Source organism: Pseudophryne corroboree, chromosome 1 (assembly GCF_028390025.1).
Source record: "Pseudophryne corroboree isolate aPseCor3 chromosome 1, aPseCor3.hap2, whole genome shotgun sequence".
In the NCBI taxonomy this organism is placed as follows: Eukaryota; Metazoa; Chordata; class Amphibia; order Anura; family Myobatrachidae; genus Pseudophryne; species Pseudophryne corroboree.
The window spans coordinates 378,110,756-378,138,357 of NC_086444.1; the positions used below are offsets into that span (position 1 = coordinate 378,110,756).

The following is a 27,602-nucleotide window of genomic DNA, read 5'->3' on the forward strand; positions in this document are numbered from 1 at the left end:
GAGTCCTGGGAAAAATGGTAGCTTCTTACGAAGCAAAATTCCATTCGGCAGGTTCCATGCAAGCACCTTTCAGTGGGACCTCTTGGACAAGTGGTCGGGATCGCATCTTCAGATGCATCGGCTGATAACCCTGTCTCCAAGGACCAGGGTATCTCTACTGTGGTGGCTGCAGAGTGCTCATCTTCAAGAGGGCCGCAGATTCGGCATACAGGACTGGGTCCTGGTAACCACGGATGCCAGCCTTCGAGGCTGGGGGGCAGTCACACAGGGAAGAAATTTCCAAGGACTTTGGTCAAGTCAGGAGTCGTCCCTACACATAAATATTCTGGAACTGAGGGCCATTTACAATGCCCTAAGTCTGGCAAGGCCTCTGCTTCAAAACCAGCCGGTACTGATCCAATCAGACAACATCACGGCAGTCGCCCTTATAAACCGACAGGGCGGCACAAGAAGCAGGATGGCGATGGCAGAAGCCACAATGATTCTCCGATGGGCGGAGAATCACGTCTTAGCACTGTCAGCAGTGTTCATTCCGGGAGTGGACAACTGGGAAGCAGACTTCCTCAGCAGACACGACCTACACCCGGGAGAGTGGGGACTTCATCCAGAAGTCTTCCAACTGTTGGTAAACCGTTGGGAAAGGCCACAGGTGGAATTGATGGCGTCCCGCCTAAACAAAAAAACTAGATATTGCGCCAGGTCAAGGGACCCTCAGGCAATAGCTGTGGACGCTCTAGTGACACCGTGGGTGTACCAGTCGGTTTATGTATTCCCTCCTCTGCCCCTCATACCAAAGGTACTGAGAATAATAAGAAGGCGAGGAGTAAGAACGATACTCGTGGTTCCGGATTTGCCAAGAAGAGCTTGGTACCCGGAACTTCAAGAAATGTTATCAGAGGACCCATGGCCTCTACCGCTCAGACAGGATCTGCTACAGCAGGGGCCCTGTCTGTTCCAAGACTTACCGCGGCTGCGTTTGACGGCATGGCGGTTGAATTCCGGATCCTAAAGGAAAAAGGCATTCCGGAGGAAGTCATTCCTACGCTGATAAAAGCCAGGAAAGAAGTAACCGCAAACCATTATCACCGTATTTGGCGAAAATATGTTGCGTGGTGTGAGGCCAGGAAGGCCCCAACAGAGGAATTTCAGCTGGGTCGTTTTCTGCACTTCCTACAGTCAGGAGTGACTATGGGCCTAAACTTGGGTTCCATTAAGGTCCAGATTTCGGCTCTGTCGATTTTCTTCCAGAAAGAACTGGCTTCACTGCCTGGAGTTCAGACATTTGTAAAGGGAGTGCTACATATTCAGCCCCCTTTTGTGCCTCCTGTGGCACCTTGGGATCTCAAACGTGGTGTTGAGTTTCCTAAAATCACATTGGTTTGAGCCACTTAAAACTGTGGATTTAAAATATCTCACGTGGAAAGTGGTCATGTTATTGGCCTTGGCTTCGGCCAGGCGTGTGTCAGAATTGGCGGCTTTGTCATGTAAAAGCCCTTATCTGATTTTCCATATGGATAGGGCAGAATTGAGGACTCGTCCCCAGTTTCTCCCTAAGGTGGTATCAGCTTTTCACTTAAACCAACCTATTGTAGTGCCTGCGGCTACTAGGGACTTGGAAGATTCCACGTTACTGGACGTAGTCAGGGCCTTAAAAATTTATATTTCCAGGACGGCTGGAGTCAGGAAAACTGACTCGCTTTTTATCCTGTAGGCACCCAACAAAATAGGTGCTCCTGCTTCTAAGCAGACTATTGCTCGCTGAATTTGTAGCACAATTCAGCTGGAGCATTCTGCGGCTGGATTGCCGCATCCTAAATCAGTAAAAGCCCATTCCACGAGGAAAGTGGGCTCATCTTGGGCGGCTGCCCGAGGGGTCTCGGCTTTATAACTTTGCCGAGCTGCAACTTGGTCAGGGGCAAACACGTTTGCAAAATTCTACAAATTTGATACCCTGGCTGAGGAGGACCTTGAGTTCTCTCATTCGGTGCTGCAGAGTCATCCGCACTCTCCCGCCCGTTTGGGAGCTTTGGTATAATCCCCATGGTCCTTACGGAGTTCCCAGCATCCACTAGGACGTCAGAGAAAATAAGATTTTACTCACCGGTAAATCTATTTCTCGTAGTCCGTAGTGGATGCTGGGCGCCCATCCCAAGTGCGGATTGTCTGCAATACTTGTATGTAGTTATTGCCTAACTAAGGGTTATTGTTGAGCCATCTGTTGAGAGGCTCAGTTATATTTCATACTGTTAACTGGGTATAGTATCACAAGTTATACGGTGTGATTGGTGTGGCTGGTATGAGTCTTACCCGGGATTCAAAATCCTTCCTTATTGTGTCAGCTCTTCCGGGCACAGTATCCTAACTGAGGCTTGGAGGAGGTTCATAGTGGGAGGATCCAGTGCACACCAGGTAGTCTAAAAGCTTTCTTTTAGTTGTGCCCAGTCTCCTGCGGAGCCGCTATTCCCCATGGTCCTTACGGAGTTCCCAGCATCCACTACGGACTACGAGAAATAGATTTACCGGTGAGTAAAATCTTATTTAAACATACATGTTTTTCACATATATGATTATATATATGTGTTGTTTTGTCTTTTGTTCTGTTGTCTTTTCTAACTATATTGTCTTCTATGTTGGTGACTACCTTGGATCACCTAGCGGCAGAGGCTATATCACACACCATATATGGATTCTATTACGCCCTGGGATATGTATATCCATATTCTTTAGTTTTAGCATTTTTGCAATACACATTCTCCAGCTCACCTTGATAGTTTTTATGAACTGTTCTGTCTACCTGTAGGGGACTGTGGGTGTGCTACCTGGATATTATTTGGTGGCTACCAGTATTTGTTGTTTTTACTATAGGAATATGGTTATCTTAGGTTGTGTTAACATTGAAATTGAACAAGTATGTGTTTATCGTGATATAAGTGTTTAAGCTCTTATGCAGTATTCTCTACCCAGGATGGTCATGGAGTCTATACCCATGTTTAATACATCCAACATTTGTTTGTTGTGTTTCATTTGATTCACACACTCTATATGAAATAACTATGGTCTTTATAGCTATGTTTTCTCTTGTTGTTATGGCAGCTCAGGCACGGCTACTGCCATTTCAGGTCATGTGATCGCGTTATGCAGGTCTATTACGTGTATCACAGTGACCAGTATAGTCAGTGTGGTTGCTTAGTGACGGCCGGCAGCCTGTGCTTCCGGTCACATGGGTGCGTTCCACGGGCAGTGGAACGCACACCACTTCCGGTATCACGGCTATCAGCCGCAATTAACAATTTTGACGAGTGCGTTCCACGGGTAGTGGAACGCACATCCCTTCCGGTATCGCGGCTATTAGTCACAATCAACAATTTTGATGTATTAATAGCATACTTTATTGTGTCCACATGCCATGTATGTGTTTGGCACTATGACACAGTGGATGGGCTATATGTATATTTCAGATTGGACACAGCAGTACTAGTGTTTTTGCTATTTCCTGTTGGTTGATTGGGTTGGGTTTGTGATATGCCTCTGCTATAAAGGTGCTTCAGGGTTTGGTTTGTGTTAGGGGCTGCTGGGTGTGAACCTGATGTGATTCTATCTGTCTTGAAAAAGGCTCAGATGGAGCCGAAACGTCGACATCTTTTGCTGACATGCTGTTGACTGTCTCTATGTGAGATACACCTGTGAGTTGCAATAAATTTTTCATCATCAAGGAAGTGGTGAGTGCCTGTATTCTTTTTGGATATATATATATATATATATATATATATATATATATATATATATATATATTACACGTAATATTTTCAGTTTTATGTTTTTGAATGGAGACTACAATGGGTTAACCGACTGTAGTCATGCAGGAAGTCATCCACTAATAACCAGCATGCAGTACTTTATGCAATCTGTTATTTACCTAAACTGTTTTAGGTAAGTAAATAAATAAATCAGCAAAGGAGCACATGTGGGTATAACACTTATAACACCCTCACTGGTTGGAATCAAGATAAAAAACTGAATTTTTTTTTTTTTTTAAATTCAATTCTTTTTTATTGATTTTCAGTTTTTACTTAAACAAAAACACAAAGAACAAACAGCGCAACTCACATCAGAACCCCACCCAGGGAATACGCAGATTTCCATGTCCAGTAGGGACCAATTATCACAATTATCATGGTAAACCGGTGCAGGCCTAACCTCCGAATCGTAAATTATAAGTTAGAATCAATATCACATGGTAACATAGAACTAGTATAACAATGTGCTGTACATAGTCATCTACGGCAACACTTCCTAAATATTGAGCTGAACGCAGAGCTACAGCACTGACACGGGAACAGGAGTGGCTGACCGCGGGCACCAGGGGACAACGCAAACAACAAGAGGCAGTTCACCCGATGTAGAACTAAGGTACCCACCCACTCTAACCCCCGTTGTATGTCTAGATGTTCCGGGTCCTAGAGAGCGGGGACTCAAGCCAGCGACCCCACAGGTCCTGATATATATTCTCCGCTTTTCTAGCTAAGTATACATATTTCTCATGAGAGACTGTATCATTTACAAGTGAGACCCAGGATCGTAGGGTGGGCGCATCCCTGGCTAGCCAAAGTCTAGCGATACACACCTTGGCCAGGCCACAAAGATTAATTACATAACGTCTGGCAGGGGGGTCCAGGGTATCCTCCTCCACAGCAGATAGCACACATGTCATCGGGGAGCATATAGACGAGGGAATACCTGTTGACACCAGGGCGTCGGTAACACCCGACCAGAATACGGCTACCTTGGGACACAGCCAGGTAATGTGCCAAAAGTCCGCATCCAGAGTATCGCACTTAGGACACCTGGAGGAGTGGGTACCCCCTATATGTCGCAACCGCACTGGTGTCATATATACTCTGTGTATTATAAACAGTTGAATTTGTTGATATCTAGTGGTGGTAGTGGATAATCGTAGAGAGCATAAAGCACCCTCCCAAATCTCATCAGAGATGGCGCCCAAGTCAGATTCCCACCTGCTCCTGAGAAGGGACAACGGGTCAGAATAGTGAGATCGAAGCATACTTGCATAAATGTTGGACACCAGATGTCCGCTTCCCAGGGACTGCAGGAGAGACTTGACCGGGGAGTCTGCAATCGTCGGAGGAGCTTCGGGAAATTGTGCGTTAAGTGCATGTCTCAACTGCAGGTATCGGTAGAAATGTGAAGAGGGTACACTGTAATCCCGCTGAAGCTGCAGGAAGGACCTCAGTATACCATCGCTATATAAGTGTCCCAGGGACGTCACTCCCCACCTCCCCCACACCGTCCCAGTCCGCAGCGAAGCCAGTTCTGGGAAGCCGAGGGCATTGTCCAGAGGAGTATCCGGGTCAATACCCTGGCCCAATAGGATAGCATGTACCTGTTTCCATATGAGGACGGCCTGTCTAATTATAGGGAACTTGGACAAGTTAGGGTTCCCACAAAGAAGCATCTGTAATGGAGAGCCGTCATGGTAGACCCGGAAAAGCATTTGGGAGTGTATAGTGAGAGCATCTGGGGCATTCACCCACTCCCATATATGTGCCAACTGAGCGGCATAATAGTAAAATCGAAAGATAGGGAGAGCTGAGCCTCCCAGCACCTTCGGCCTGGACAGAACGTCAAGTCTCAACCGCGCTCTCCTGCTGGCCCATATCAAAGAAGAGCGCAAACTGTCAATCTGTCGAAATATCTTCAAGTTAATATATATAGGGGACTGCTGGAGGACATAAAGGAGTTTAGGCAAGTATACCATTTTTACCAAGTTGACCCTGCCGGTAACAGTCAGGGGCAGAGACCCCCAAAGCCTGACCCTCGAGCGTAGATAACCCATCAGCGGCATGATATTAAGGGAAACATAGGTACAAGGGTCATTCGATACCCATATACCCAGGTATTTGAAAGAATCTACCCATTTAAGGGGGGTTTGAATCACGGGGGCTTCCGAGACTGGGCCGCAAAGTGGAGTAATGGTGGATTTATCCCAGTTAATTTTGAGCCCGGAGAAACGTCCATAGTCAGTTATTAAGTCAAGGAGTTTAGGTAAGGAGGAAACTGAGTCGTCCACAAAGAGCAACAGGTCATCAGCGTATAACGCTATCCTGTCTTCTTTTGCGCCGACCCTAATACCCACAAAATCCTGAGAAGCCCTAATCAAACATGCCAGTGGCTCAATAGCAATGGCAAACAGAGTCGGAGACAAAGGGCAGCCCTGCCTCGTTTCCCTGGTTAGGGGGAAGGAGTCCGAAACAAACCCGTTCACCGAGACTCTGGCCATGGGCTGAAAGTATAACAATTTAACATAATTGATAAAGTTGGGGCCCACACCAAACCTACTCATAGCCTCCCAGAGGAAGGCCCACTCCACTGAATCAAAGGCCTTTGCGGCATCTAAGGAGGCTATAACGGCAGAGCAGTCCTCCTCCTGAGAAACCTGAAAATGAGCAAACAGGCGCCTCAAATTCACAGCAGTGGACTTGCCAGGCATGAAGCCCGTTTGGTCAGGGTGAATAATTTGGGAGATAACCTGGCCGAGTCTGGAAGCTAAAACCTTAGCCAGGATTTTAATATCCGTGGGCAACAGGGAAATAGGACGGTAGGATTCAACCTTCCTGGGGTCCTTATCTGGCTTGGGAATTACTATAATCAAAGCCTCCGCCATAGACGGGGGAAGCGCATTTTGGGCAAAAATTGCATTGAACAACTCAAGCAACTGAGGGGCAAAGAATTTTGTATATTTCTTATACAGTTCTGACGGGATGCCATCAAGGCCAGGGGCCTTACCATCGGGGGAGGCAGAGATCACAGTCTCAATCTCCTCCATTGACAAAGGAGCGTATAGAAGGGCCCTGGCCTCACTGGAGATACGGGGCAAGTGGACTCCATCCAAGTAGTCACATAGCTCCAGCGGGGAACAGGTCAACCCAGAACTATATAGTGCCTGGTAGTATGAGACAAATTCCGCCACGATCTGGGGGGTGCGGTCCAGCATAGACCCAGCTGAATCTAAAATCTCCACTACAGTATGAGAGGAACGATCACCCCTTGCAAGATTGGCCAAATAAGAACCTGGTCTATCCCCAGTAGCATACTGGACATGCGAGGAGAAGAGAAGTCTGTGCTGGGTTTTCCCCCACAGGTAATCATCCCATTCACCCTGCGCATGAAGCCACATCAACTTAGAGGCATCCAAGTCATCCCGCACATACGTCAACTCTGAAGCAACCACCCAGGCCTCCAATTCAGACTCATGTTTCTTAAAGGAGGATTTAAGACTCCCCACCCGCTTAATCAATGTTCCTCTCAAGAAAGCCTTGAAAGTGTCCCATAACAGCGACACATCCAAGGTGTCATCATGCATATCAAAGAATTCTAACCAGCTAGCCTCCAAATCAGATCCCTCGCCCATATGCGTCAGCCAGAAGGGATTAAATTTCCACACTGCCTGGCCTCGCTGACAGTTTAAGTCAATATGTAACGATATTGGGGAGTGATCAGAGATACCCCTAGTCTCATATTTAACATTTTGAACTTTGGGCAAAAGCTCCCAGGACAGAAGAGCCAAATCTATCCTAGAGAAAGAAGAGTGAGAGCGTGAAAAACATGAGTATTGCCTCAAATCAGGATTCTTCAATCTCCAGGGGTCGATCAGACCCAACTCCGACACAGTGTCTGCAAATGGGGAATGCCCGGGCCGTGGGTTGGAGGACGCCCCGGACAACCTATCCAAGTCGCGATTTAAAACGTTGTTGAAGTCCCCCATACAGATTACAGCTACGTCAGGAGAGGCAGCCATAAAGGCAGATGTCTTTTTAAGGACGTCATGCGAGTATGGAGGGGGTACATACACAGCCAGCAATAACAGGGGGACGGAGTTAATTCTGCACTTGAGAAATACATATCTACCCCCTTGATCTGTTTGCACAGAATCAAGCGCTAAGGGAACAGATTTCCTAATCAGGACCGACACTCCCCGGGACGCTGCAGTATGCATAGAATGGTAAGCCCAGCCCACCCATGGTTTTTTAAGGGACATAATCTTAGTACCCAGTAAGTGGGTTTCCATCAGGCAGATTATATCCGAAGCATAATGCTTAATCAGTCGAAGGATCAAGGAGCGCTTAATCTTGTCATTGATCCCCCGCACGTTCCACGACAGAAACTTAACCAACGCCATAGCAGGGCATCGTTGTAATATTGCAAAGCGCCCGCGGCCAGCCACCGCCAGTGAACATCAAAGAAAATAAGCCTGCAGTTAGTTGCAACATTGACACAGCGAAAAAAAACACATCGCACAGCAAAAAATTTAAACTTATCAATACTAACAGTCCAAAGTAACCCCCACCCCCACCCCGTATACCACCTAAAACTAGCAGCATACCTGGTTCCCTAACAACGAAACACCCTAATTACTAACAATCCCAACTAAGGCAGAGAGCACCGTAACATACTCCGCCAATACCAACTAGGGTTAAATTCCTATATCCACTAAGGGGACCAAGAATATAATGACCTCGAGACAGGAGAATCCCCCAGCCAAACTTAAAACAAAACCGATCCCCCCCCCCAGACCAGCACCCCCACCCCAACAAAATAATCGCTTACCCCGTAAAAACTGTATGGCAGAGAGAACACCGAGAGCATAAGGCCCAAGAGCAACATAGAGGCAACATCAAACAACGCCCATCTCCACAGAGCCACCCCCTCCCAGTGAAGGCCCATAAGGGCCACAGAAAGCCCCTACGTGAACAACATAGCAGCACATCGCAAACAGTAGCGTATTGACTAGCTGGGAAATCACATATATAAGTGCAATCGGCGGCTACCGCTCCCTGAGTCGGAATGAGTCTATCCAACCAGAATAGCAACTCGCAGGGAATCATAAAAAAAACCCATAACCACTAACAACTATACATCCCTCCCGAGACAATATAACAATAACATAGCAGACATGAAAAACAGTATATTTGCAAGTAGAGAAATCAAATGCATAAGTTCAATCAGCGGCTAACGCCCGCCGTGCCGGAAAGCGTCCGTCCAGCCACACTGATGCTTCACGAGGGGTCATGAAGAATTTTGTTTCTCCATCCGAGACCACTCGCAGTTTAGACGGAAAGAGCATGGCATAGGGGATATTCAGTTCCCGCAGCCTGCGTTTCACAGGGACAAACTGAGCTCTATCCTTCTGGACGTCGACAGCAAAATCCGGAAAAGCTGATACTGGGGAACCGTTCCACTTAAGGGGACCCTTGATGCGGGCCAGTCTCAGAATCACATCTCTATCCCGATAATGAAGGAGTTTGGCGATAAACGTACGGGGAGGAGCCCCTGGAGGTAACGGGCGCATCGGGACCCTATGGGCGCGTTCCACCGCGAAGTGTGAGGTGAACTCCTCCGCTCCAAACGTATCCAACAGCCAACGTTAAAGAAATTTTTCAGGGGAGGCACCCTCTTCTTTCTCCGGGAGCCCGACGAAACGGACATTATTTCGCCGCAGTCTCCCCTCCATATCAGTCATCTTTTTATGCACCTCCGTCATCTGAGACTCCAAAGCAGAAGTGCGTCTACCGAGAGGCGTAACAGTGTCTTCCAGTGTGGAGGTGCGCGTCTCAACCTCACCGACCCTCTCTCGCACCCGCTGAAGGTCTTGGTGTATAATGGATAAGTCCGCCTGGACCTGACCAATCCTGTCGGCCAAGCGGGCTTCACTGGCCGTGACCGCATTCAGCACCTTTTGCAAAGCAGCATCGGTGGCCTCCACAGATGAGGAGCTAGCCGACGGAGAAGGCGGTGCCGAGGTCGACCGCACCTTTCCCCCCTGTTGGGACCTTGTCGGTGGATTTCTGACATACTTCTCTAGCTTCGCCGCAGCAGACTGCTGCGGTTTGACCATTATAGCCGAGCGGACGGCAGGGATCAAGAAGTATATTAAATAGTATATCAGGAACTGTCCAGGGACGGCCAATGAGTAACTTGATGTAGTATATCAGAATTGTCCAGTCGCTGCCTGCGGGTAAGTATAGTATATCAAAACTGTCCAGTGACCGTGTATAATATTAAGAGTCAGCCTCGGTCAGCACAGAATGAATGAATGCAACAGGATGTAAAAGTGTGGTTCCCCTCCCCCTCAGCATATGGGGCACATGCAGCATAAAGCTGGTTCCAATCAAATGAAAATTAAATGTGTGCAGTGCTGCTGAGATTGGGCAACATCATCATCAGAGCCCTCCAAGGGTTAATAGCACAGTCAAAGAGCTCAGCAGGGTAGCAGCAGCGTGGGGAGAGCACAGGCACTCGCAGACTCCAGCCCCACCACACACTTCCTCCTCAGCAGAGCACAGAGCGATCGTGCAGGAGCTGGGGCCGCCGGAGCGAGCAGGGAGAGCGGCAGCGGGTCACGTGATGGCGCTGCGGCCGGGGATCCCCCGCAGACCTCCAGAGCAGAAACAGGAGCGAGGTACTGTAGGAGAGAGAGACGCCCGCCACAGCGTCCTTAGCGACGGCAGAGGGGAAGCCGCGGACTCGATATGAGTCGCGCTCAAGACGGGAGCCACGTGCAGATCTCAGCGCGGTCAGCAGGATGGCGGCGTCCCGCGTGCTCCAGCAGGCACGGGCCCCTGGTCACCAGAAATTCCGTGTTGCAGCAGATATCGGGCTGACGGGTCCCAGAGCGGCACAGGGGTATCCCCACACCTTACTGCAGGTATTGGGGTGGATCGCAGGCCCAGGGGGGGACACAGGATGGTAGTACAGGATATTATAGCTGGAGAGACACACAACCTGTGTGCTACTCCATGTCCGCCGAAGCCACGCCCCCAAAACTGAATTTTTAATACACGGAAAATAACCATTCATCCAAAAATAAAAAGCATAGGTAGCATATGGTGAACAATAGACAAGCTCAAAGCTGACTTCATCTTCATATGGGCTGTAAAGTCTCTGCCATTGACAGATATATAATACATGAATTACACAACTTGTGTCAATCTTCTCACGCATCTGCAGTAGGTGTTTTCAAACATATTCTTTCATTACTGATTATTATATTTATTTTTATTATGTTTATTTTAAGTTTGTATTAAAATTTCTGTTACCTTACACCTTGTGTTCTAATTACTATGTTTTCTCTTACGTCCTATGGTATACTGGGAATTCATTTAGTACCATGGGGTATAGACTGGTCCACTAGGAGCCATGGGCACTTTAAGAAATTGATAGTTTGGGCTGGCTCCTCCCTCTATGCCCCTACTACTAGACTCAGTTTAGAAAATGTGCCCGGAGGAGCCGGTTACGTCTTAGGAAGCTCCTGAAGAGTTTTTACTCTGCATTTATTTTCTGTGTTTGTTGTTTTCAGGCAGGACTGGATGACACCAGCCACCTGCTTCGTGGTACTTAGCGGTGGGGAAGGTGGGTGGGTGGGGGGGGGGGGGATGGTCCAACCTCTCTCGGGGTTAATGGTTCCACCTCTCTCGGGGGTTAATGGTACCTTTCCCCGCTGACAGGACCCTAGCTCCTGAGGAAATTATTCACAAGCCCCACCACGGCGAGCGTACATTCCCGCAGCACGCCGCCACCCCTAACAGAGCCAGATGAAAGAAGAGTGGTGAGTACTAAGCCGGCTTCCCAGTTAGCGGGTTGCCGCCCATTATGGCGGCATGAGGGTACGGAGACGCATGGCTTCTAAACGGAACGGACTGCATCTCCTGCTGTGTAAGGACACAGACGCTGAACAGCGGACACAGTACCCAGACTGGCAACAATGCCATAAAAGGAGTCTGTCTCCATTTTATGCACTTAGACACAGACAGCCATTATAAAAAAGAGGGGGAAGACCGCGCGCCATTGAAGGGGCGGAGCTTCACTATGAATGGATCCAGCAGCTCACCAGTGCCGTTTTCCCTCTGCAGCTGACACAGACGCTGACTGACAGGGACGCGCAGCTTCTCCAGAGTGTCTCCAGATTACCTCAGTGGTACCAGGGAGTCATAGCATGGGGGGGGAGGGGGGGGGGGCGCTTATTAGTGTACTAAGTCCCTAATCTAGGTATTTAGTCTGCGACCCGTTTATGCTTGGCATTAGCGTTAAGGTCGCCGTGTGCTGGTTCCATACTCCCTCTGTGTCTCCCTGGAGGGGCTCTTTGTGGGTTAATTGTGCTTAACCTTTTCGTGTGTGTGTGTGTGTGTGTGTGTGTGTGCTGTCACTGTTACAGTATGTCAGGCAAAGAGTGTGTTTAATTTAAGGCACAGTGTTCCTCTTCCCCAGGGGTTTCACTAGTGTGTACTCAATGTAGTGTTCCTTCCCAGGCTAGTGGGGCAGAACCAGCATGGCTGGACTGTTAGGGGAATGATTTCAACAATCTCTACTAAGTTATCTCTGACCGAGAAAGAGACGCAATACTTAAGACAATCTGTGACTTGAGTTTATGAAAAGAGACTCAGTACTCAAACCAGCGTCTCAGTCTCCTGCCATTTGTCCGCAAAAACGCACTTTGGCCCATATCCTGCAGTCTGACTCGGATGATGAGGGGTCAGAAATGGAGGAGGGTGAGGCGGACTCAGAGGTTGGGGTGGGTACTCAGGGCGGACTCAGAGGTGGGGGAGGGTACTCTGTCGCAGGGAATAGAGCCTCTCATAGAAGCTATCAGAGAAGTTCTAAATATCCCTGATAAGGTGACAGCGGAGAGTGAGGAATCTTATTTTAATATAAAAAATAAATCCTCAGCCACTTTTCCTGTGTCAAAGGAACTTAATACCCTATTTGAAGAACCGTGGGTTAGTCCTGATAGGAAATTTCAAATCCCTAAACGGTTGTTATCATCCTTTCCTTTTCATCCCGAGGATAGGAAAAATTGGAAAATACACTGATAGTGGATACATCGGTATCCATGCTTTCAAGGAAAATTGTATTGCCTGTCCCAGGCTACAGACTGTAATTCCAGGAGCTCCCACCTCAAAGTTTCTTCAAATCAGGCTTATCAGTTTCACAAGAGGCAAGTATAACTTTACAGGACGCCATTCAAAAACTGGTACAGACTCCGGTCATTGTTCCAGTTCCACCTCATCTGCAAAACAAGGGGTACTGTTCCAACTTGTTTGTAGTACCGAAACCGGATGGTTCGGTAAGACCGATTCTGAATCTCAAGTCGTTGAACCCGTACTTACGAGTGTCCAAATTCAAGATGGAGTCTCTGAGAGCGGTTATGTCAGGTCTGGAGGAGGGGGAATTCCTAGTGTCTCTGGATATCAAGGATGCATATCTTCACATTCCGATCTGGCCGCCTCATTAGGCTTATATACGGTTTGCACTGCAGGACTGTCACTACCAGTTCCAGGCCCTGCCATTTGATCTCTTCACGTCACCGAGAGTGTTCAACAAGGTGATGGCAGAGATGATGTTCCTACTCCGCAAACAGGGAGTGAACATAATTCTGTACCTGGACGATCTTCTGATAAAGGCACTGTCCAGGGAGCGGTTGTTGGACAGCATTGGCCTCTCAAGCAGACTACTCCTGGATCACGGGTGGATTCTGAACCTACAATAATCTCACTTAGAACCAACACAAAGGCTTCCTTTCCTGGGAATGATACTGGACACACAGTCTCAGAAAGTGTTCCTTCCCTTGGAAAAGGCAATGGTAATACAGTCGATGGTGCGGGCTGTCCTGAAGCCAGCCCGGATCTCGGTGCATGTGTGCATTCGCCTTCTGGGGAAAATGGTGGCCTCTTACGAGGCGCTTCAATACCGAAGGTTTCATGCGAGGCCATTCCAGCTGGATCTGTTGGACAACATCGCATCTTCACGTGCACCAGAGGATCCGTCTGTTGCCAAAAGCCAGAATCTCCCTCCTGTGGTGGCTACAGACTTCTCACCTCGTCGAGGGTCAGTGGTTCGGGATTTAGAATTGGATTCTGCTAACCACAGACGCAGGCCTCAGAGGTTGGGGCGCAGTCCCCCAGGGGGTGCAATTTCAAGTTGTTCTACCAATAAACATCCTGGAATTCAGGGCTATATACAACTCCCCTCTGCATGCCTCATCTCTTCTTCAGAATCAGGCCATTCAGGTCCAGTCAGACAATGTGACGGTAGTGACGTACATAAACCAACAGAGCGGAACAAAAAGCAGAGCAGCAATGTCAGAGGAGTCAAGAATTTTCCTCTGGGCGTAAAAACACTCCGTGGCGTTGTCAGCGGTCTTCATTCCAGGAGTAGACAACTGGGAAAGCAGACTTCCTCAGCAGACACGACCTGCACCCGTGGGAGTGGGGCCTTCATCTGGAGGTGTTCTGGTGGTTGATTGACACGTCGATGGGGATATCCACAAATCGACATGATGGCCTCTCGACTCAACTGGAAGCTGAAGCGGTATTGTTCCAGGTCGAGGGACCCACAACCACTGGCGGTAGATGCTCTGATAACTACCGGGTCTATCAGCTGGTGTACATGTTTCCTCCACTTCCGCTGATCCCAACAATTCTAAAAAGAATAAAAAGGGAAACGGTTCAACCAATCCTCATTGCCCCGGACTGGCCAAGAAGGGCCTGGTATATGCGGCTCTTCTCGAGATGCTGCTCGAAAATCCGTGGACTCTACCTCTTCACAAGAATCTTCTGCAGCAAGTGGAAGTTGAACTAGCTAGGAGAGAGATTCCTGACAGGGTCATTCCGACTATGGGGGTCATTCCGAGTTGATCGTAGCTGTGCTAAATTTAGCACAGCTAAGATCTTCTTCCCTGACATGCGGGGGGACGCCCCGCATGTCAGTCCGCACCCCCCCCCCCCGCACAAATACAAAAGCATCGCACAGCGGCGATGCCTTTGTATTTGAGGAGTAGCTCCTGGCCAACGCAGCTCCTGCGGCTGGCCGGGAGTTAATTGTCGCCACCGCGGCCCGCCCCCCCATAGGTCCGGTGTTCAGCCCCCTCCCGCCCAGCGACCGCCTCTGTCTCAGAGGCGATCGCTAGGCAACGAACGCTGCCATGCGCCGGCAGACAAACTGCAGCGAGCGATCGTGTCGGAATGACCCCCTATGATCCAAGCCAGGAAGGGGGTAACATCTAAACATTATCACCGTATTTGGAAGAAATACAGTGCGGCAAAAAAGTATTTGGACAGCCACCGATTGTGCAAGTTGACCCACTTAAAAAGATGAGAGAGGTCTGTAATTTCCATCATAGGTACACTTCCACTGTGAGAGGCAGAATCTGAAAAAAACAAAACAGGAAATCACATTGTATGATTTTTAAACAATTTACTTGTATATTCTTGTGGAAAATAAATATTTGGACACCTACCAAGCAGCAAGATTTCTGGCTCTCACAGACCTGTTACTTCTTCTTTAAGAAGCTCTTCTATCCTCCACTCGTTACCTGTATTAATGGCACCTGTTTGAACTGGTTATCTGTATAAAAGACACCTGTCCACACACTCAAACAGTCAGACTGCTACCTCTCCACCATGGCCAAGACGAGAGAGCTGTCTAAGGACACCAGGGACAAAATTGTAGAGCTGCACAAGGCTGGGATGAGCTACTCGACAATAGTCAAGCAGCTTGGTGAGACGAGATCAACTGTTGGTGCAATCATAAAAAAATGGAAGAAATAGAAGATCACTGACAATTTCCCTCGACCTGGGACCATCTGGTTTAGCTGGTCGTATATTTCAGATCAGCTCAGGGCTTGAAAGCTTGCTTTTGTCAGAGAAGTTTCACAAGGTTTAGAAGGTCTTCATCTCGATGAGAAGCAACAAGTGTTTACCTCTTACTTCAGTTAGCCAAGTTATTACTGTTCGGATAAGAAGTTCTGTAAGGGGAATGCTTAAGTCTGCTCTTTAGTTCTGTTCAGGTTTCTTCCACAGGCAACTGGCTCCTTTCCCTGATGTACAGCACGGATTGAGCAGCACGGACGGTGTAATAGTTAGCAATACTGCCTCACAGCACTGAGGTCATGGGTTCGATTCCCACCATGGCCATAACTGTGTGGCGTTTGTATATTCTCCCCGTGGTTTTATTTCGGGTTCCCAGGCTTCCTCTCAAACAAAATTAACCCGAACGTGAATGTGTCTGTGTATACACGTGATAGGGAATATAGGTTGTAAGCTCCACTGGGGCAGGGACAGATGTGAATGACCAAATATTCTCTGTAAAGCGCTGCAAAATATGTGTGTGCTATATAAATAACTGGTAATAAATAATAAATGTACAGACCATCTTCTGGGAGTGATGTATCTGCAGCCTCCATACATCCCCAGTGATAACACTCTGGGATCTCAAACTTACAGCATCCTTCTTTCGATAAAACTTAAGTTCTAAAAACTCAATTTTTTTCTTAATATTTACTATTACAACAAAAATAAAGAACTTTGTTAATCTAAAATGCTCTAATTTTTACATCGCTAGCTTACATTATAACTTGCATGACAGCTAAATGGATACTTTATGGTCCGTTCTTTATCTCCTTTCAGAATATGGACTATAAATTGTTAAAAGGAATTGACTTCTTTCTGTTAGAGTATGGGCCTGCTTAAGAGGGGGATGCTAGGCAGTAGCGGCAGTGACTCTTGTCACAGCTGCTACTACAAAATTATGCTAATGCTGCAGCTCTAAACTGCTCTACATAAACCCTATGGTTGCTTAGAAGGTACATCTGTATTTGGCCGCCAGGTTCAGAGGAACTGCGTCTTCTGATGCAGTCCCTGACACCAGCTCGCCTCCGACATGCTAAAAGACTCGAGTTACCCACCCCATCACCGCCTGGGAACGCCTATTGGAAACTGCATGGATCTCTTTCTCATAGGTTTTTATAGAAAGAAAAAAAATACAGGCTTTTAATACAAAGAGTTGCGCTGAATCAAGTATGTTTCCTTTACAAAATGATGGATGACTTTGCTTGTCCCGTATGTGGCAACTGAATTTTGTGACACTGTGTTGGGTATAACTGAGCAATTCATTTTTTTTCTACCTGAAGAATATGCCTAGTTTGCTACTTAGATATTACATCTGTCTTTTTAAAAATATATATTCTCCCAAAAAATTGATATGATAAAACTTATACAGATGTCCTGTGTGTGACAGTAAAATGACCCTATTAAATAAATATCAGTGATTACCTCATGTACCTGCAAATATGACTAATTCCCCAATTCTGTTCGATCAAATGTTTGCTATATAACGAGTGGGTCAGTGGGTGTATACAAATGGTATGTCTGTGAACGACGTCATTCACAGACATATCGCGTCAGTTCTGCTTCACAGTCAATGCCTAGTATGTCTGCAGATATATTGGTGCATCTGGCTGTGTATACCCGCGACAGCCTGTACACTTGCTGCTGGGACCGATGTCACAGGGCAAATACAAATGCGCAGCTGGATATCAGGACCAACATATCAAGTAACCGATCGTTAAGTGTATATGCTTAGCTGAATTGGCAGCTCTGTTGGCACGATGACTGGTCCGCCAACATGTCATTGTGGTTTGTACCCAGCTTAAGACACATTTCTTTAACTGACCAATTCCCCTCAGCAATGTACAGTATGACAGGAACACACTGGCTTACATCTATACATTTGAGAACAGGGGTGGTGTGACCTATAAGCTAGAAGCAATATCTATAGATTTGTGTTTTTTTCTCTTACGTCCTAGAGGATGCTGGGGACTCCGTAAGGACCATGGGGTATAGATGGGCTCCGCAGGAGACATGGGCACTTTAAGACATTTTAATGGGCGTGAACTGGCTCTTCCCTCTATGCCCCTCCTCCTGACCCCAGTTAGATTCTGTGCCCAGAGGAGACTGGTCGCACACTAGGGGAGCTCTACTGAGTTTCTCTGGAAAAAGACTTTGTTAGGTTTTTTATTTTCAGGGAGCACTGCTGGCAACAGGCTCCCTGCTTCGTGGGACTGAGGAGAGAGAAGCAGACCTACTTTACTGATAGGCTCTGCTTCTTAGGCTACTGGACACCATTAGCTCCAGAGGGTCGGAACACTTGGTACGCCTAGCTGTTCGTCTCAGAGCCTCGCCGCCGTCCTCCTCACAGAGCCGGAAGATAGAAGCCGGGTGAGTATGAGAAGCAAGAAGACTTCAAAGGCGGCAGAAGACTTCAGATTTTCGTGCGCGCCATTGCTCCCACACACACACACGAGGCACAGCAAGGGCGCAGGGCGCAGGGGGGGCGCCCTGGGCAGCAATAATTACCTCATAAAAGTTCACTGGCACGCATAGATACTGCATGGGCAGTATATACAGACCCCCGCCAGTATAAAAATTAGCGGGACCGAAGCGCGCCATCGAGGGGGCGGAGCTTAGTCCCTCAGCTCTAACCAGCATGGGACATTATTAATATTTCAGACCACAGTGGCGCTGGGTGTGAGCTGGCAAACTCCCTCTCTGTCTCTCTAAAGGACCTTACTGTGGGTCTGTCCCCTATATCCCCGTGTGTGGGGGAGTTGTCAGTACGTGTGTGTCGACATGTCTGAAGCGGAAGGCTCTTCCAGAGAGGATGCGGGGCAGAATGTAATAGTGACTCCGTCGGCACTGCCGACTGCTGATTGGGTAGACGTGAAATGCAAGTGTGGCTTTATTACATAAAAGGTTGGACAAATCTGAGTCCCAGAACAAAGCATGGAGACAATCCATGGATATTAATGTGTCCCAGAAACGTCCCTTTACCCAGATAGCAGACACTGATACCGACACAGATTCCGACTCCGGTGTCGACTATGATGACGCTCGGTTACACCCAATGGTGGCCAAGAGTATTCAGTACATGATTATTGCAATAAAAGATATATTACATATCACAGAGGACCCTTCTGTCCCTGACACACGGGTCTGTAAGGGAAAGAAACCTGAGGTAACATTTCCCCCATCCCATGAGCTGAACGCTCTATTTGAAAAAGCTTGGGAAACTCCAGACAAAAGACTGCAGATTCCTAAGAGAATTGTTATGGCGTATCCTTTCCCCTCACAGGACAGGTTACGGTGGAAATCATCACCCACGGTAGATAAGGCTTTGACGCGTTTATCCAAAAAGGTGGCCCTACCGTCTCCGGACACGGCGACACTAAAGGATCCTGCGGATCGCAGGCAGGAAACTACCTTGAAATCGATTTATGCGACTACGGGAACCCTGCTCAGACCGGCGGTAGCGTCGGCATGGGTGAGTAGCGCGATTGCAGGATGGGCAGATAACTTGTCATCTGACATGGACACCCTCGACAGGGAGAGTGTATTGTTGACATTGGGTCACATCAAGGACGCAGCGTTATACCTAAGGGAGGCTGCGAGAGATATTGGCCTCTTGGGATCAAGGGCCAATGCCATGGCAATTTCAGCTAGGAGGGCGTTGTGGACCCGTCAATGGACTGGTGATGCTGACTCCAAGAGACTTATGGAGGCCTTGCCTTACAAGGGTGAACTTTTGTTTGGGGACGGCCTCGCGGACCTGGTTTCCACAGCTACCGCGGGTAAGTCTTCTTTTTTGCCTTTTGTTCCCCCACAGCAAAAGAAAACGCCTCCATACCAGATGCAGTCCTTTCGGTCTCATAAATTCAGAATGGGACGTGGATCATCCTTCCTCGCCAGAGGCAAGGGTAGAGGGAAAAGAACACCAGCTGCGGCTAGTTCCCAGGAGCAGAAGTCCTCTCCGGCCTCTACCAAATCCACCGCATGACGCTGTGGCTCCGCTGCGGGAGTCTGCACCGGTGGGGGCACGTCTTCAGCTCTTCAGCCAGGTCTGGATTCATTCGAACTTGGATCCTTGGGTGCTAGAAATTGTAATCCAAGGATACAGACTGGAGTTCGAAGACGTGCCTCCACACCGATTTTTCAAATCGGCCTTATCAGCTTCTCTCCCAGAGAGAGAAATAGTTTCAGCTGCGATACAAAAGCTGTGTCAACAGCAAGTGATTATCACGGTTCCCCTGTTGCAACAGGGAAAGGGGTTTTATTCAACTCTATTTGTGGTCCCGAAGCCAGATGGCTCGGTCAGACCAATTCTGAACCTAAAATCCCTAAACCTGTATTTGAAAAGATTCAAGTTCAAGATGGAATCTCTCCGGGCAGTGATTTCCAGTCTGGACGGGGGGGGGGGATTTTATGGTGTCACTAGACATAAAGGATGCATACCTTCATGTCCCCATATATCCTCCTCATCAGGCGTTCCTGAGATTCGCTGTGCAGAATTGTCATTACCAATTTCAGACGTTGCCGTTTGGGCTTTCCACGGCCCCGAGGATTTTCACCAAGGTAATGGCGGAAATGATGGTGCTCCTGCGCAAGCAAGGTGTCACAATTATCCCGTACTTGGACGATCTCCTGATAAAGGCGAGATCAAGGGACCAGTTACTGAAAAGCGTGGCACTCTCTCTGAGGGTACTACTACAACACGGCTGGCTATTAAATTTGCCAAAGTCGCAGTTGATGCCGACAACTCGACTGTCGTTTTTGGGCATGATTCTGGACACGGAACGGCAGAGGGTTTTTCTCCCATTGGAAAAAGCTCTCGAACTCCAGAACATGGTCAGGGATCTGCTGAAACCAAAAAGAGTGTCGATTCATCAATGCACTCGAGTGTTGGGAAAGATGGTGGCGGCCTACGAGACCATTCCGTTTGGCAGGTTCCATGCAAAAACTTTTCAGTGGGACCTACTGGACAAATGGTCAGGGTCCCATCTCCAAATGCATCGGATGATAAGCCTGTCCCCCAGGGCCAGGATATCTCTCCTGTGATGGCTCCACAGTGCTCACCTCCTAGAGGGTTGCGGGTTCGGAATCCAGGATTGGGTTCTGGTAACCACGGACGCGAGCCTCCGAGGCTGGGGAGTGGTCACACAAGGAAAATATTTTCAGGGAATATGGTCAAGCCAGGAGGCTTGTCTGCACATCAATGTGCTGGAATTGAGGGCCATATACAACGGCCTGAGACAGGTGGCGCATCTTCTACGCAACCTACTTGTACTGATCCAGTCAGACAATATCACAGCAGTGGCACATGTAAACCGCCAGGGCGGAACAAGAAGCAGAGCAGCGATGGCGGAGGCCAGCAGGATTCTTCGCTGGGCGGAAAATCATGTAAGCGCTCTGTCAGCTGTTTTCATCCCGGGAGCGGACAACTAGGAAGCAGTCTTCCTCAGCAGACACGATCTCCATCCAGGAGAGTGGGGGCTTCATCAAGAGGTCTTTGCAGAAGTGACAAACTGTTGGGGACTCCCTCAAATAGACATGATGGCGTCACGCCTCAACAAAAAGCTTCGGGCGTATTGTTCCAGGTCGAGGGACCCTCAAGCAATAGCAGTAGATGCACTAGTGACACCGTGGGTGTATCAGTCGGTCTATGTGTTCCCTCCACTTCCACTCATCCCAAAGATATTGAGGATCATAAGAAGAACAAGAGTTCAAACGGTACTCATTGTTCCAAACTGGCCTCGAAGGGCCTGGTATCCAGATCTTCAGGAAATGCTCACAGAAGACCCTTGGCCTCTTCCTCTAAGAGAGGACCTGTTACAACAGGGTCCGTGTGTGTTCCAAGACTTACCGCGGTTACGTTTGTCGGCATGGCGGTTGAACACCAAATCCTAGCTAGGAAAGGTATTCCAGGGGAGTTCATCCCTACTCTGCTTAAAGCTAGGAAGGAGGTAACGACGAAGCATTATCACCGTATCTGGAGGAAGTATGTGTCTTGGTGTGAATCCAAGAATGCTCCTACGGATGTTTTTACAGCTGGGTCGTTTTCTCCATTTTCTACAGGCGGGGCTAGATATGGGCCTAAAGTTAGGCTCCATTAAGGTGCAGATTTCGGCCCTATCAATATTTTTTCAGAAGGAATTGGCCTCTCTTCCAGAAGTGCAGACTTTTGTGAAGGGAGTACTGCACCTCCAACCTCCTTTTGTGCCCCCAGTGGCACCGTGGGACCTTAACGTGGTGTTACAGTTCCTTTAAATCACATTGGTTTGAACCACTTCAAACTGTTGAGTTAAAATTTCTCACTTGGAAAGTGGTCATGTTATTGGCCTTGGCATCTGCAAGGAGGGTGTCAGAATTGGCGGCCTTGTCTTACAAGAGCCCCTATCTGATTTTACATATGGATAGAGCGGAATTGAGAGCTCGTCCACAATTTCTACCTAAGGTGGTTTCGTCGTTTCACATGAACCAACCTATTGTAGTGCCGGTGGCTACGGATGTCTTGGAGGATTCCAAGTACTTTGATGTAGTCAGGGCTTTAAAAATCTATGTAGCCAGGACGGCTCGTATTAGGAAAACGGAGGCTCTGTTTATCCTATATGCAGCCAACAAGGTTGGCGCTCCTGCTTCCAAGCAGACTATCGCATGCGGGATCTGTAACACGATTCAGCAGGCTCATTCTACGGCTGGATTGCCGTTACCAAAATCGGTAAAGGCCCATTCCACTAGGAAGGTGGGCTTTTCTTCGGCGGCTGCCCGAGGCGTCTACTTGGTCGGGTTCAAACACTTTTGCAAAATTCTATAACTTTGATACCCTGGCTGATGAGGACCTCTCTTTTGCTCAATCGGTGCTGCAGAGTCATTCGCACTGTCCCGCCCGGTCTGGAGCTTTGGTATAAACCCCATGGTCCTTACGGAGTCCCCAGCATCCTCTAGGACGTAAGAGAAAATAAGATTTTAAACCTACCAGTAAATCTTTTTCTCCTAGTCCGTAGAGGATGCTGGGCGCCCGTCCCAGTGCGGAATAAATCTGCAGTACTTGTACATAGTTATTGATAAGTCTACACAAGGATTGTGTTGCAGTTCAGATCAACCTGTTGCTGATCTTATTTGTTCATACTGTTACCTGGTTTAGTTATATTCCAGGTTGTACGGTGTGTTGTGGTGTGAGCTGGTATGTATCTCACCCTTAATTAACAAAATCCTTTCCTCGAAACGTCCGTCTCCTCTGGGCACAGTTCCTATAACTAGGGTCTGGAGGAGGGGCATAGAGGGAGTAGCCAGTTCATGCCCATTAAAAGGTCTTAAAGTGCCCATGTCTTCTGCGGAGCCCGTCTATACCCCATGGTCCTTACGGACTAGGAGAAAAAGATTTACCGGTAGGTTTAAAATCTTATTTTTTTCTTACCATATTGCTTCTTGCATATAGGTTAGACCAGGGATTTGGAACCTTTGGCCGTCCCGCTGTTGTTGAACTACACATACCAGCATGCCTTCCTACAGTTTTGGTATTTGGCCAAGCTAAAACTGTTGCAGGGCATGCTGGGATGTGTAGTATAACAGCTGGAGGGCCGAAGGTTTCTCATCCCTGGGTTAGACCTACTTCTGTAAATATTTGGACATCATTGTTGTAGAGATAATCAGTCCAATTTCTATGTGACTGACTTCGTAAATAGCATATGATCTTTTTTAACGTAGTTGCTACTTCCCAATATGGGTAATCAAGTGTTCAGCACATTTAAAATATTCCATGTTACAGAGTTTAAAGCGAAGCCTGGAGCAGGCCCGTATGGAGGTTTCCCAGGAGGATGACAAGGCTCTGCAGCTTCTGCATGACATCCGAGAGCAGAGCAGAAAGCTTCAGGATATCAAGGAGCAGGTATGATTTGTTCTCTGTGTTAATTAGTTTAAAAGCCTCCCTGGTATCCTAGTGTAGCCTCAATCTTAGACTTGTCTTAAGTTTTACTTTCTAGAGTACCACGTTTCATAGTCTGTGTTAAAAATAAATACTAATATAAATACATTTTATTTAGCCACACCACTGTGCAACAGAAAAAGGGCAATCTTATCTCCATGAAAGGAGAAACATAGCACTTAGCATTCTGAGGTTTTACCGGATGATGATGATGATGATGAAGCAGCTGAAGAATTTCCATCCTTTTTTCTTAGTTATCATGTTACTTCTTTCTCATTAGGAATTTCAAGCCCAACTAGAAGAGATGAAGCTGATGATGCACCAGTTAGAGGAAGACCTCTCTACTGCTCGCAGGCGGAGTGACCTATATGAAGTAGAGCTTAGGGAGTCCCGTTTAGCTGCAGAAGAATTTAAACGAAAAGCAACAGAATCTCAGCAGAAGCTTCAGAAGGTAACAAATCTCTGATATGGTATACATATTATTTTTAGTGTTGTCATATACCCCATACTATACAGTAGTTCTCCATTACTAAATGTGCTGGTCCCACTAAGCAAACTATGAAACCTGTTTGTCGGCCTATGCGTCATCGTTTAGCTTACATCACTAAGTACTGTAATAGTAAGAGCAAAGCACACAAGACACATTTCAAACTGTCAAACAATTGTAGCACGTTTATGAAACTTGTAACATTAGAATGAGTTGATTCTATATAAGCGTTGGTTCTATATATGTGCAAAGAGGTGTCGCCCTTTAATATTTCTTTCTTCCTTTTTGTCAAAATGTGTTTTATTTTCCCAAGTAAATTAAGGGAGCTTGGGGTAGGGGACACTATTTGTACTTGGGTGAATAATTGGCTGTTCAATAGGGAACAGCGAGTGAGGATTAATGGGATGTACTCTGAATGGGCTTCAGTGCTCAGTGGAATACCACAGGGTTCAGTACTCGGACCATTGTTGTTTAACATATTCATTAATGACCTAGGAGAGGGACTGGAAAGCACAGTGTCAATTTTCGTAGATGATACTAAGCTATGTAGAGTAATTAATTCAGACAAGGATGTTGAGTCTCTACAGAATGACTTATCTAGACTTGAGGTCTGGGCGGATAAATGGAGAATGAGGTTCAATACAGGAAAATGTAAAGGTATGCACTTTGGGACTAAGAACAATCAGGCAGCCTATAAACTAAATGGGGAAAATGTAGGGATAACAGTAGTTGAAAAAGATTTGGGAGTGCTCATCGATAATAAACTTGGTAGCAGTACGCAATGTAAAAATGCAGCCACAAAAACGAGATTTATGGTAAGAGCTTACCTTTGTTAAATCTTTCTGCGAGGTACACTGGGCTCCACAAGGATAGACATTGGGGTGTAGAGTAGGATCTTGATCCGAGGCACCAACAGGCTCAAAGCTTTGACTGTTCCCAGAATGCACAGCGCCGCCTCCTCTATAACTCCGCCTCCCTGCACAGGAGCTCAGTTTTTAGTTAACCAGCCCAATACAGTAGCAGGAAAAGAGACGACAACGGTTAGTAGCCACATACACCACACTCTCACGACAGTAGAAGTGTCAGCGGCTAATGCCATACTAACCCAAAGAAGCTAAGTGCGTCAGGGTGGGCGCCTTATGGAGCCCAGTGTACCTCGCAGAAAGAGATTTAACAAAGGTAAGTTCTTACCATAAATCTCGTTTTCTGCTGCGGGGTACACTGGGCTCCACAAGGATAGACATTGGGGATGTCCTAAAGCAGTTCCTTATGGGAGGGGACGCACTGTAGCGGGCAAAGGAAGCATCCTGGGAAGCGGCAGTATTAAAGGCATAGAACCTTATGAACGTGTTCACTGAGGACCACGTAGCCGCCTTGAACAATTGTTCAAGGGTCGCACCACGGCGGGCCGCCCGCTAAGGTCCATCAGACCGAGTAGAATGGGCCGTAATGTGAGCAGGAGCCGACAGACCAGCCCTCACATAAGAATGTGCAATCACCATTCTAATCCATCTGGCCAAAGTCTGCTTGTGAGCAGGCCAGCTCCGTTTGTGAAATCCAAACAGTACAAAGAGAGAATCAGATTTCCTAATGGAATCAGTTCTCTTCACATAGATACGGAGAGCCCGTACCACATCCAAAGACTTCTTTGGGAGACAGATCAGGAGAAACAAATGCCGGAACCACAATCTCCTGGTTAAGGTGGAACGAGGAAACCACCTTAGGTAAATATCCGGGACGAGTCCTAAGAACCGCCCGGTCACGGTAAAATATCAGATATGGGGAACTACAGGACAAGGCACCCAAATCCGACACTCTTCTAGCTGAAGCAATAGCCAGCAGAAACACCACCTTAAGGGAAAGCCACTTAAGATCAGCTGAACCAAGAGGTTCAAACGGAGACTCTTGTAACGCCTCCAAAACCACCGACAGGTCCCAAGGAGCCACAGGCGGGACATAGGGAGGTTGGATACGCAACACACCCTGAGTAAAGGTCTGCACATCAGATAAGGTCGCAATTTTTCTCTGAAACCACACCGACAAGGCAGAAATATGAACCTTGAGGGAGGCCAGACGTAGGCCTAAGTCCAGGCCCTGCTGAAGAAAAGCCAACAACTTGGCTATACTAAACTTGGAAGCGTCATAATCGTAAGTAGTAGTCGTAAAAGTAAGAATGCCAGACCCTATAGTAAATCCGAGCCGAAGCCGGTTTCCGGGCCCGCAATATAGTTTGAATGACCGCCTCAGAAAACCCTTTAGCCCTTAAGACGGAAGCTTCAAAAGCCATGCCGTCAAAGACAGCCGGGCTAGGTCCTGGTAGACACAGGGGCCCTGAACAAGGAGGTCTGGGCATTGTGGAAGTAGAATTGGACGCTCTGACGATAGGCCTTGCAGGTCTGAGAACCAGTGCAGTCTGGGCCACGCTGGAGCTATGAGAAGCAGAATTCCTTTTTTCTTGCTTGAACTTCCGAATTACCCTCAGCTGAACCTCCCCCAGCCCCAGGGCGCCATTTCCCGCAAATGTTCCCGCCATGGAGCTGCATATCTGTCTCTCCCTCACTCCCTGTCAGTGTCTGGGCGCCATTATCTCTCAGCTTCACTGTTCCTGGGACTGCTTGGGCAAATCCTCCTGTGTAAAGCCGCCTGGTTGTCAGTGCTGTGACTTTACATGACACTTAAGTAATCTACCTGCCTTTTTAGACAGTGCAAGTTAAGAAAGAGTGCATTTAGTCAGGGTTTTCTAGTACAATTACCCTGTGATATACATCCAGTTCTTACTGTGCAGTGTTATATCTACTGACTATATAGCTATATATATAAGCTAGTCCAGTGCAGTATTATTGTTAGTAATAACCTCTGCATTGTACAACTGTGACTATATGTGTGTGCATTAGATAGCTGAGTGGTGTCCATTTCGTGTCTTTCACTCAACCTGCTATCCCTATATTCTATAACCTGAGGAGGCTTGGGGCGTCAGGATTTATATTGATATAGAATTTTCACAAAGATATACTTTAATACGTATTTTTCTCTGTGATTTAGTCACCATATCTCTCCTTTATCTCTGCTAGTGCTGACTACACTGTGCAGGGGTTTGGGTAAGAGGTATTGTGCTGCTGCCAATTGTACTGTGTTACCTGATACTGCAAGTTATATCATGTCTGCTTCTGAGATTAACGGTTCTGGGGCTGAACACACTGCCGGTGTTGCTGAAGCCACAGATCCCTATGAGGAAAATATAGCAGCTGTGGGATCTGGTTCTGGGGGCTCCTTGCCCCCCAGTGGGACTGTGGCAACAGAGGTACATAATGACCCACCGTGGGCCGCATTCTCCACGCTTCTACATACGCTAGTTTATAAACTAACACCCCCTATGGGACCCCCAATGCCGGTACAACCGTATGTGGTCCCTGCAGCAAACCCGCCGTGGGCGGACGATTTAACTGCTCAATTGAAGAAGTTGAACCAGTCCCTGACTACTAAAAAGTCTGACCATCGCTCGCCTAAG

At 47.6% G+C, this 27,602-nt stretch overlaps 1 protein-coding gene across 6 annotated transcripts in view; it reads left to right on the forward strand.

The window, feature by feature from the left end:
• CIT (citron rho-interacting serine/threonine kinase) overlaps positions 1-27,602 on the forward strand; it is a 541,532-nt gene that overhangs the window by 177,230 nt on the left and 336,700 nt on the right. For all 6 annotated transcript variants that reach the window (XM_063913147.1, XM_063913146.1, XM_063913148.1 and 3 more), the window contains 2 exons: positions 23,452-23,571; positions 23,888-24,058. In XM_063913147.1, coding sequence (XP_063769217.1) covers positions 23,452-23,571; positions 23,888-24,058 — 291 coding nt within the window. The remainder of the gene's footprint in view (positions 1-23,451; positions 23,572-23,887; positions 24,059-27,602) is intronic.